Source organism: Amblyomma maculatum, chromosome 1 (genome assembly GCF_055883805.1).
Source record: "Amblyomma maculatum isolate TAMU_Amacu chromosome 1, ASM5588380v1, whole genome shotgun sequence".
NCBI classification, from domain to species: domain Eukaryota; kingdom Metazoa; phylum Arthropoda; class Arachnida; order Ixodida; family Ixodidae; genus Amblyomma; species Amblyomma maculatum.
This window is the reverse complement of record NC_139344.1, coordinates 347,519,427-347,531,101: the sequence shown is the minus strand read 5'-3', so window position 1 is coordinate 347,531,101 and position 11,675 is coordinate 347,519,427. Positions and strand designations below refer to the sequence as shown.

The following is an 11,675-nucleotide window of genomic DNA, read 5'->3' as shown; positions in this document are numbered from 1 at the left end:
AAAAACCGATAGACCGAAAAAGGGCTGTGATGCCGTATAGACTCACCCGTAATGACTACGCTCCTTATCCTTGTCAATATAGACAGGCAATTTAGAGAAATGCGTGCGCTGAAATTTCAGACGCACTGTTAAGGAACTAGGCAAACCAGCCGACATTTGTTGGCGGGGAAATATGAAGCTGGAAACCAGTTTAAGTTTGGTCAGATGAAACTTTATAATCACTAATTGCATCAAACGTACCATATACATTGATTACTGCCACACGAAGAAATTAAATAACGAAGGAATTGTTAGGACTCGAAAATTTCAGCTTGCACTCATTCTCCCGGAGATCCCTGCACATTTTCTGCACCCTAGTAGCAGGGGGGTAGCAGTTACATTACCAACATAAATTTGCCAGACAGGTTCGTGTACCCCTCCTCAACCCTCAGCTGAACTATGGAAGGCGGCCCACTGGTCGGTTTCGCCACCAGTAGTGCTGGTATTTATCTCTCTATAGAAGCACTACCTTTGAGAATGGTTTGCTCTATTGCCGCATGCATATGGAAGAAATTATTTAAGAATTACTTTTAGGAAGGCTCAAGAACGTGGCGTTTGCTTGACTGTACTGAAATATGTCTTGTATTTTATTTTTCATTCTATTATAAGTGGAGGAAGAGATAGAGAGAAATATTTTTTTTAGTGTGCTGTCTGGAGGCTGAAGACATTTTTCTGTCATTAACGCATGTTTTAGGTGTGATAGGAAGAGGTGTTAAACCTACTTTATAAATGGCAGCTGCCCAAGACAGAGAGGTCTGCTCTCTTCTTGCTGCAACCACTCGCTTGATTGTATTTGTATCGTGTAGATAAGCGACGCGAGCCTGCCTGCAGCATCATCGGCGCATGCTCGCCACTTGTGTGTGTATCGTGTAGATAAGCGATGCCAGCCTGCGTGCAGCATCATCGGCGCATGCTCGCCACTTGTGTGCCCTTTCCCGGAGCCTGTGTAAAACGAGCGCTAATAAACGCTGAGGCGGCTTTCGTTTGCTCGGAACTGGTCTCGGCGGTTACTTGGACGACACAACGAACGATACATGGTGTCAGAAGTGGGGTCCGAACCCACGCCCTCTTGCGAACGACGTTGCTTCGCGACTTGATAAAGAAGGATCGGGTCTTTGAGTGGACGGAAAACCACGCTAAAGAATGGAAACTGATCTGTGATAGTCTGAGCAAAGATCCTGTGCTGGCGATCTTCGATCCTAAAAGGATCACGAAGATAACATCCGATGCTTCGCAAAATGGAATAGGCTCGGCTCTCTGGCAGCGTTACGAGGGTTTGTGGAAGCCCATTGCTTATGCATCACGGGTCCTAACCGAATCGGAGCGGAGATACTCTCAGATAGAAAAAGAGGCTATGGCTGTCGTCTTCGGGTGCGAAAAGTTTCATCATTTTGTGTACGGACGCAACGTTATCCTCGAGACAGATCACCGTCCCTTAATAGCAATATCTGAAAAGCCGATTGAAGAAATGCCGCCCAGACTGCAGCGATTTTTTCTTCGTTTGCTTAGATACCACTACAAGCTCCAATTTGTTCCAGGGAAATGCTTGGTGGTCGCAGACATGCTGTCTCATGCATCCGTTGAAGACCCAGAGAAAGAAAGCACCGACGACGACGTGGAAGTTCATGCTGTAAGTGTTCTTTCATCACTCGTCAGCGAGGCAACGTTGAAGCGTTTGGCAGAAGAAACTAGCAAGGACGATTACTTGAGTCAAGTCATTCATTGTTTGGCAAACAATCGTCCAGTCCAGGGAACACTGAAGCCCTTTGAAAGCGAACTAGTCGTCGTGAGTGGCGTGTTGCTTAAGGGATGCAAGGCTATTATACCGTCAACCATGCGCCCTGAGCTACTTCGAAGAATTCATGAAGGCCACTTGGGGATAAATAAATGCAAATCACGAGCGCATAAGTTGATGTTTTTGCCTGGTATTAATGCGGACATTGAAGCCCTCATCAAGAGATGCGCAGTGTGTTAGAAGTACGCCTACCGACAACAAAGTAAACCAATTTTGGACCGCCCAGTGCCTGAACATGCCTGGTACCGAGTGGGTGTCGATATTTTTCAGTGGGCTGGAAAATCGTACCTTTGCGTTTTTGATGCGCTATCCAACTTTCCAGAGGTAGAACTGCTATGCAACACAACGACGGCCACAGTTGTGAATAAACTCAGCGCAGTGTTCGCGCGGTATGGATTGCCTATTGAAGTCTGCACGGACAATGGTCCGCAGTTTGCGAGTCACGAGTTTGCATTGTTTGCGAAGAAGTACGATTTCAAACACATAACTTCCAGCCCGCGGTTTCCCCGCTCAAACGGTCTCGCAGAAAAAGGCGTCCAAATTGTAAAGAGAATTTTGAAGAAGACATCTGAGGTGAATGATGACTTTTGGCTTGGATTGCTCACTTACAGGAGCAGTCCGCTAGAAGACGGTCAGTCGCCTGGAGAGTTACTTCAGGGTAGACGACTTCGGACACCTCTCCCCGACTTCAGCGAAGCTCCAAGCAAATCTGTAAGGAAACATAAACAATGCCGACCCCCAAGACGTAGTCTTCCACCACTACAGAAAGGACAGGTTGTCAGAGTACGCGGAGACTGTTGGTCCCCGAAAGCCAAGGTTCTTAATGCACAGGCTCAACCAAGGTCCTACCAGGTTTCCACCGATGACGGTAGAGTATTGCGACGCAACCGACAGCACCTCATGGCGACGGCTGAGCCTTTCAGCATGTTGCACAGCGATGACGACATGCCAGATGACAGCCAAGAGAACGGACCCTCCTGCCAGGTCCAACCAAACGATGACAACGAGCCCATCACTGCACCCTCCCCACCGACACCAGCACCAAGAAGATCCCAGCGCGAGAGAAGGCAGCCACAGCGGTTGGGATATGGTGACAACTTTATGCAGGTTCCGTGAGGAAACTTCGAACCTCCAGAACTGTTTTGTTGTGAGTGTGAACTGGACTGTGACTGTGATTGTCTTCTGTCACAATTTCAAAGGGGTTTAGATTGTTCTTTTTCTGTGCAAGCAAAGGAAGATGTATCGTGTAGATAAGCGACGCGAGCCTGCCTGCAGCATCATCGGCGCATGCTCGCCACTTGTGTGTGTATCGTGTAGATAAGCGATGCGAGCCTGCGTGCAGCATCATCGGCGCATGCTCGCCACTTGTGTGCCCTTTCCCGGAGCCTGTATAAAACGAGCGCTAATAAACGCTGAGGCGGCTTTCGTTTGCTCGGAACTGGTCTCGGCGGTTACTTGGACGACACAACGAACGATACAGTATTCGCTTGCGGCTATTCTTCCGAATTTCAAAATTCTCCAGAGACAAGGCGAAAGGGCATATGTGTTGCTGTAGCAGTCGCTTGGACGAAAGGGCAAAGCTGCGGTGAAGTATCGTCTTTCCTGCTGTGCTGACCAACTCATCGATGTGCTGAGTGGTTGGTGCAGACACATGGCTGAACGCATATTCAGGCATTTCACAGGTAACGTCTTTCAGGCCGGGATTGACAAGTGACTTCCCAGTTGGGCGTGACCAGAGAGCAGGGAAGTGGCATGTATGAAGAAGCGCAGAAGCTGCGACACGTTTCTTATACGGTCATTTGAGGTTCGGACTAGGGTAGCAATTCGTTGCACCGTGCGCTTGTAATGCGCCGACCGAGCCTGTAATTGCCGCCGGTTTGGCGGAAGTGCCACGTGACCTTGCAGTGATCGCCGCTTCGCATTTGTAAGCGCCATCCTTATCTGCCTAGGTCGGTAATTTATCTATTTTGAGAAGAGCACGCGCTGAAATTTGAGACGCGCCGGTTAAAAAAACAAGGTAAATCAGACATTTGCTTTCTGGGAATATTGAAAGGCACAGATAACAAAGCAGCCTCCTGGGTTTGCGGTCTAGGTATGGGCAACGGTGATTAACGTGCTAAGCCACTGAGCATAGATCTCCAATTTTCTACCTTATTAGCTGTTATGCACAGAGCATCTTGAGCCGTGACCTGGCTGAAGTCCGTCTTAGAGGTAAGAGGACGCAGATGGTTGGCGATAAGAGGATGAAGCGAAGAAGTAGGCGAAAGAAATGGAGAGGGGGCGTAATCACGAATAGAGACGTAGAAAGAAGTGAGAAACATAAAACCCGACCGTAGCGAATTTTACCTTTGTCTTTCTCGCTCATTGCTATCAGCGCTACCGCAGCTTAGGAGGGATGTTATCGCTGGAACACGTGTCACGAGACATTTATTGTCCCCGGGCCTCTCTACTTCACTCATAGCGTTGCATCCTACGGCCTTCACCACCCGGGCGAGTGACTTCAACACGAAAAGGAAGAGCTCCACAAGAGCGAGCTCAACCGAGATGTTTTCAACAAAACGGCGAACTTAAAAGCCAGCCTCCCTTGATGGTACATCAGCTGCCATGCAGTAGTGCAGTGGGTGATGCAGAGGACGCCATTAAGCCATGGGAGGCTCGACATCTCCAATAAAAAGACCAAGCTCTCTTCGTCTCTGAGCAAGACCGAAGTTTCGTGGGTGACATAGGCCCTGCGACAGCCAGTATTTTCATCGACAATGCATAGAGGGCGGGCCGGAAACTTTCAAAATTGCTGCCTCTGCGAAGGTCGTGCTAGGAAGGCCGCGCTAAAGCGAGATCGTAGGAAGCATAGGAAACCGAAGCGTCGGGGCGAAGCTGCTGCCGCCCGCGGGCTCGCGCAAACTTTATCTTGACCGTTGCCTTAGTGCCGTTAGTTAATCCTTTTTGTCGGCTACTTTCGAATTTCAATGCTTTCTTGGCTTAACGAGTTGTGGGCATCGTTTGGTGGCCGTAAAGAAATAAAGTTAAAGAGCGCAGGAAGCGAAAATGGGTTATATTTGTATCAGTAAACAGTAACCAGAGATTAATGCGCCTTAATAGTCACATACTATTACTAATTTTCTTATGATTTATGCATGATATCAATTCTGAGGTGCACCTTTAGGGAAATTCGTCAGAAAATTATTAAAGAGCACGTCTTCAATCTCATGTTTACTTCTAAATGTGGTATTCGAGGTGATCGATGTGACAAATTGAGGGGCATGCTAGATAGCCTAATCTGATGAACGAATAGTTATTTTTCTATGACCGTAGATTTGTATCATAGAATACAAAGGAATAGAAACAAGAGAACAAGCATCAGTTAAAGTGCCACCTTTAAATTGGAAGCAGTGACATGCCGACATCCCTCAAGAGGAAAGTGCTTTGCATCTGTCCGGTGTCAATATTCAGATGAAAACACGTAGGGTGAGGAGAAGACATAGAAAACATTGCATTTAACGCAGCATTTTTATCGCGTTCATGATACCGGGAGCCCAGTCATTCTAAGACATTAAAAAAAAAAAATTAATCAAAGAATCTATCTTAAGGGCTGTTTCTTAGAAACCCATGTGGAGCTTCATTACATCTGTAGCTTCCAATGTATATCATTACCAATCCAAAGATAAATAAATGCAGACACATTTACATACGATCAAAGAAAGCTTGAAGTTATACACTGCTAATAAAGCCCTTGCTTGCTTTACGCTGCCGCAATCTATTCCGGGTCATCTTTATTCAAGAATATTTGTAATTTTATTTGAAGGTGGGACTCACACTTTTGTTTCAGAGCTTGCTGTAATAACTGACACGCCATTCTTGTTTACATTAGCAAGTGTAGGTGGTACCACGAACACATGCCTGCATGCCGAACTAAGAAGCAGGCTGTTTGGAAGCTTGCAAGCTCGAGCACGTTATCCTCTGTTACGTTTTCTTGGGAAGGCAGTATTGGGATGTTTACTGCATAATACGCGCGCAGGCGCACATGTTCCCAACTACCAGGAGCACGGACATGGAGGAGCACACAAGGTGCCACGTGTGCTGTGGCGAATATAGAATTCTAGCAAAGGAAACAGAGGAAACGAGGCGCTCAGCTGCAAGATTGTGCATGCTGTGTTACGCACACGGCCTCACACCCACACGCCAAGCCTACAGGTCCAAAGTCTCGGCAAATCTCCGGTCCTCGCGCGCCCTGCATGACGATAGTTTTCTACCAGCGGAAGAGGCAGCGGTCGTTTTACGATGCAACGTGTGGCCTCTCATATATCCTTCGCGCATCGCCTGCCACTGCTCCTTACCGCACCGGCCTGTTCAGGCGTCGTACGCACTTGCTTTGAGCCGCTCTGCTACTTTCGTTCTTTCTCTTTTAGTTTTTATTTCGTTCTCCTCTCCGACAGAGCCTTATTGGTATCATGGCTTTCTTTTCTGCGAACACGCCCACATCTAGGTCACGCGCAATCGCGCCTAGAAAGTACGGAGCCGTAATTTTTTTACGAAAAATATCATTACATTGCAAAAACGCGGTCGGTGCGTGTGAATGTGTTCTTGGTGGGGGCGATGTTCTCAAACTTCGGCCCTCTCATGTACACATAAAACTTTGAATGGATAAAGCGACACGTGGAATGAAATGGCGTAGCAGCAAATGTATTGTGCAAAATATGGAGGCCTGCAAGAAACAAGTTTAAGTATGCTAAATATAGAACGCATCAAAGAGACAACCGCACAGTGGCTGCTTGGAACATGACCCACGCGAATAGCAAAGCGACGCGACGCGGCAACTTGAGGCGATGCGTGCGCTATGAATTTTGCTAAATGACACGTAAATCTCTCACGAGCACAGACAGCGGTCCTAAAAACACTTCTGTAAATTTCTTCTATACGCTAATCTTAGGGACAATAGAGGGACAATACTCAAGAAGCCAAGGATGCAAGTGACGATGTTAAGAATGGTTCAAAAGAAAATTATAGTGAAGTCAACAAATATGACCCTGAACTGAAGAGCACATTACAAGAGAAAACATATTACATAATTGGTTCATAGGAAGGGAAAGGCGCAGTATCTGTCGTTCTTGCTTAGTGGACACCTGAACCGCGCCGTAAGGTAAAACAATATGTAGTTTCTGGGCAGTTGGAGAAAAAGTTATCGAGGGGTAACAGCGCGACGACTGGCGATTTCGGCTTGAATTGACAAAGCATCACTCTAGCCATTATGCTGACCTCTCATCTCACACTGAGACTAGTAGGCTTCGCTTCGGCACTTTTTTCTCCAGTCTCCATTAAAGTTTGTCATCATTTGGCGCAGCTGCAGTTTTCTTTTTGGCTCCAATGTAGCTTCTTTTCTGATCTTTTGTCGTTTTGCCCTATCCGCGAAGCATCAAAGGTCATTTTCTGTAGTCGCCAGCCGACTCCGTCCTACTTTCTCTAAAGCTTTGTCATAAAAAATGGTGGAATTATTGAAACCAGAAGATGCTGACCGATATGCCTTGGAAGCTACCTCTCCTCTAGCTCTTGCTTTTGTTTTTTACTTTTTTTTCTATCACTGCTCGTTTTTCTTGTTCTTTATTGCGCGCCGGTGTACACTGACAGAGAGGCCTTGACAGCAGATGGCTTCGCGAAGTTGCATTCACTACCCCTTATGGTAAATAATTTCACTTCCCGCTTTGTAGACAGCTTGCTAAAACAGCAAGCTTTTACCAAATTATTGAGAGAGCTAGCTCTTTCAGTCTTATTTACCCAGCCATTTTAAAAGAACCATTTCATGTTTACGACTACAAAAATATGGTTGAGAAATAAAGATGTCATTATGATATTCATATAAATAAGGGTGAAAAATTCATATTTGAGAACAGAGCGCGGAATATGGATTTGAACCAACTAGCCCAACAGCAAGGGTGACAAAGTCAGCTTCTTTCCTGCGACCAACGGAAACGGGTTTTTGCTTCGGGATCCACCATTAACTTCGCTGCCAGGCTCAGCAGAGACGTTCAAAACTGCCAACTGAAATTTTATTGAAGTGCAGGCTGGTATATACAAACAAAACTACTACGTGTCCAGTTGCCAATAAGTGCTCAGCATCAATTACAACCAAGAAATCCCATCTGAAACCGGCAAAACACCATTTGCCATTATCAGTGAAGGCGAGATAGAAACGATCAACTCTATGGCGTGCCTATAAAAGCAGAAAAAACAGCCGATGTGCAGGCAGAAAATGAAATCAAATAAAATCTACATCACAGCAAATCCAGAGTCACAGTGACGTAGCAAAAGCAGAGCAAGATAAATTAAAACCACTAACCAACCAAATCATCAAGAAAAAAAAAAAAACGATATATAACGCCATCAGGCAACAGCCTAGTCACTTAAATGCGTTACCACTGTGTCAGTATAAAATTATTCGTCATCAAAACCTGTAAAAGAAACCACTTGGTGCTGTCATCCAAAAAGCCAATTTCTTTTTTTGATAAGGAAACTGATAGAATATTAACGCACCATCCACCCCAAGTATTAAGACATGCTTCGATCACCTCCCTCTAGCTTGCTTTTGCACGTGCTCTTACCCCTGGCACGTGGAACAAAGGTTCTCACTGAAAATCTCACTCTGGATCGCAAGAAGGACAAGGGGGATAGCATCGGCATTTCGTGCATTTCCTGCAGTGGTCTTCAAGATGGCCACTAACATTATTGCGTTGACATACAGTCTGTGCTCCCTCTTTCCCTCGTATACACATCAACCTGCCTTTTCAATATAGGAGCTGTCACGTAGCAAAGGAATCTTGCTCACCGCACCTGTTGCACAGTTGATAGTTTGCACACAGTGTTTCTTTGTGCATTCTTGGCGTTTTTTTCTTTGACAAGATTCTGCCCACGCTGGACAGCTTGCACGGCGCAGAAAACAGCACGGCCAGATTGTAGCGGTTTGTAACAGTTTGTAACTTTCTGTTAAATTGTGCGAAAGCTTATACTGGTATGGGATCACGTGCGTTTGTTCCTTTGCTTCTTGGAATTTGCGCGAATTTTTTCCACTTTGAGTGTTCTAGGGAGGCTGTTTGAAACAGTTTCGCCTAACTACGAACTGCAGACGAAGGTGTACACACTAGAGCAACTAAAAAATGTTAACTTCTGGCGACGAAGTACATATAGGCAAAGTTAACACTTCTGAAGAGTTATCCGCGAACCTCAGGAGTGAGAAGCAGCTACGGCAGTAACCACGCTTTGAGGTATTAGTGACATACTGTAAGCATTTTGGTTGTCTTGGTATTGCTCTGGTGAACAAACCTTAAGCGACCCACCAGCGCCATTTGTAACTTCAACCCAATCTGGCACATGACGACTGACATGCGAGTCGAGCACGTCGAGTGCTTCTTCCGCAGCATTACAACACTCTCAATGGAGCCTTTAGCATCCGTCATTGGTAATGCTCATATTCGGTCATTAGCGTCTGGATCGAGAGCGGGAAGACTCTTGATTGAGACGTATAATTGATGGACGCTTATGCAAAAAATGGCTGCGAAAGTATACCCCTGCGTACTTGTTACGACTTTGATTCAACAGAAACCGATATTGAAATGTTAAATGAATCTATTTCCTAGTGTCTAAGAAAGAAAGAAACCCCCCCAAAAAACGCCTCAGCTATGTGCGTGTATGATCCATGCGATGAATCAATACGGAAACACGAACGAGCGAGCTCAGTCACCTCCCTGTGGCGTACCACATACCAATTCTGAGTAGCTGGGGTCGAGGCCATTAGTGTAGAAAACAGCCTCTTCTGCAGGTGGCCATGCACGTATATATGCATTCAGAATCGGCTAGATTACAATGCGCACCAAATGAACGTTACTAAACGACCAGCCTATGCCTCAATCCATCAGGAAGGTTGGGATCCCTGAGATAGGCCGGCCTATTAATCACGCAGTTAGTTTGCCTTCTTTCGAAAGATCTACCTAAGCAGAGAAGAATCACCTCATCAATCGCCGTGTTAAAAACGCAATGAAAGAAAAGAACAAAATGTCGAAGACCATGCAGTGTATGAAACAATAGATATGGGGATGGACGTGGACAGGGACACTTGCAGTTTTTACAATGCTAGCCAATGAAATGAAGCCAATAAACCGTTTTTTTTTCCAAGCCCATTTGCTGTACGTTGCGTCATCAAATGCTCCTTATAAAGCCATTATGTTCCCTACATGGTATCTAATTTTGTTTTTATGCTCCTTATATAGTGCATAATTCGGCTTTAATCGTCGGGGAAGTTTTTCCGTTATTCCTGAAAGCATAACATAACGTAATTCCAGTGGATGACTGCTCATGTTTTATAGGGAACTCTCTAAATTACTAGCTGATTTTTCATGCTTTGTCAAATAAGTGTTCATTCATTTCCTCCCACTGTTGGACTAAGAAGGTTACGGTTATAAGTTTTAGGTTGTATTAATAAGTGTGACAGTTTTACTATCAACGCATATATTTTTCAAGATTCTGAGTTTAGTTTACACTAAAATTCGCCATATTAAAGGCCTGCCTTATTTGCTTTTTGTATGCCGAATTGGCACGCAATGCTCTTTTCCCGTAATTGAATACAACACAGAAATTATGGAACGAAAGAATAGAAAGTTATACAAAGCCCACTTTCGTAACAGCTTAGGTTGAACGAACAGGAGCTGAAAAAAGGATCTTCAATGCTCAGTATTATTATGTCTCAAGAATAGCTTGATTTTGGTGTTGATCAGTCAAGGATAGGGCAACGAGGGAGTCGTTTTAAGGAGATTTAAGAAGCCAACCGTCAACAACAACAATAATAATAATAATAATAATAATAATAATAATAATAATAATAATAATAATAATAATAATAATAATAATAATAATAATAATAATAATAATAATAATAATAATAATAATTGGTTCACAGGAAGGGAAAGGCGCAGTATCTGTCACACTTGTATCTGTGGACACCTGAACCGCGCCATAAAGGAAGGGATGAAGATGGGAGTGAAAGTGGAAATAGAGAAAGGGGAGCCGTAGTGGAGGGCTACGGAGTAATTTCGACCACCTGGGGATTTTTAACGTGCACTGACATCGCACAGCACATGGACGCCACTTCGCTTCGCCTCCATCGAAACGCAGCCGCCGTGGTCGGGTTCGAACCCGGGAACTCCGGACAGTAGTCGGGCGTCTTACTACTGCACCACCCCGGCAACAGAACCAGTAAAAGCAGGGAGAACGGTTCTATACTTTTTCTATTTATTTCTATCATTGCTCAACGGAAAATTTGCTCACGATTAACGTTATGGCTTAAATATAATTTACTAGAAAGTTAAAAAAAGAACAACCAAATGCCGCAGGCAGGGTAGAAACCCACGACCTCTGCATATTCTACGCGGGGCATTAACAGCTGAGCATTTGGAGGCGGGTGCCCAGTCTACTACTTTCGGGGCCGTTTATGTTGCGTGTAGCCTAGTCTTGAGAGCGTTCACCAGCGCCATCATCGTCCCTAGCGGCAGACCTAGGCCACAACGCACTGCACAGACTGCGACGTGAAACATTATCGAACGATTGATTGATTTAGAGGAAGGGAAAGGCGCGGCAACTGTCTCACTTGTTTTCTGTGGACGCCTCAACCGCGCCGTAGGGGAAGAGAGGAAAGTGGGAGTGAAAGAGGAAAAAGAGAAAGAGGAGCCGTAGTGGAGGGCTGCGGAGTAATTTCGACCACCTGGGGATCTTTAACGTGCGCTGACATTGCACAGCACACGGACGCCTCTTCGTTTCGCCTCCATCGAAGCGCAGTCGCCGAGGTCGGGTTCGAACCAGG

The 11,675-nt window shown here is 45.4% G+C and overlaps 1 protein-coding gene across 1 annotated transcript; it reads left to right on the top strand.

Moving 5' to 3' along the window:
• Window positions 1–1,582: 1,582 nt before the first annotated feature.
• LOC146207695 (uncharacterized) lies at window positions 1,583–3,017 on the top strand. Its single transcript, XM_084589770.1, has 2 exons — window positions 1,583–1,669; window positions 2,446–3,017. The coding sequence occupies exons 1-2, from the start codon at window positions 1,611–1,613 to the stop codon at window positions 2,948–2,950; spliced, it is 564 nt and encodes a 187-aa protein (XP_084445896.1). The 5' UTR covers window positions 1,583–1,610; the 3' UTR covers window positions 2,951–3,017.
• Window positions 3,018–11,675: the final 8,658 nt, after the last annotated feature.

What these genes read in the sequence shown, in the direction of transcription:
- LOC146207695 (XM_084589770.1), top strand. Translation starts at nt 1,611, where the DNA reads ATGCATCCGTTGAAGACCCAGAGAAAGAAAGCACCGACGACGACGTGG. An exon ending in ACGACGTGGAAGTTCATGCT is followed by an intron (nt 1,670 to 2,445) that starts GTAAGTGTTCTT and finishes GCTCACTTACAG; the next exon opens with GAGCAGTCCGCTAGAAGACG.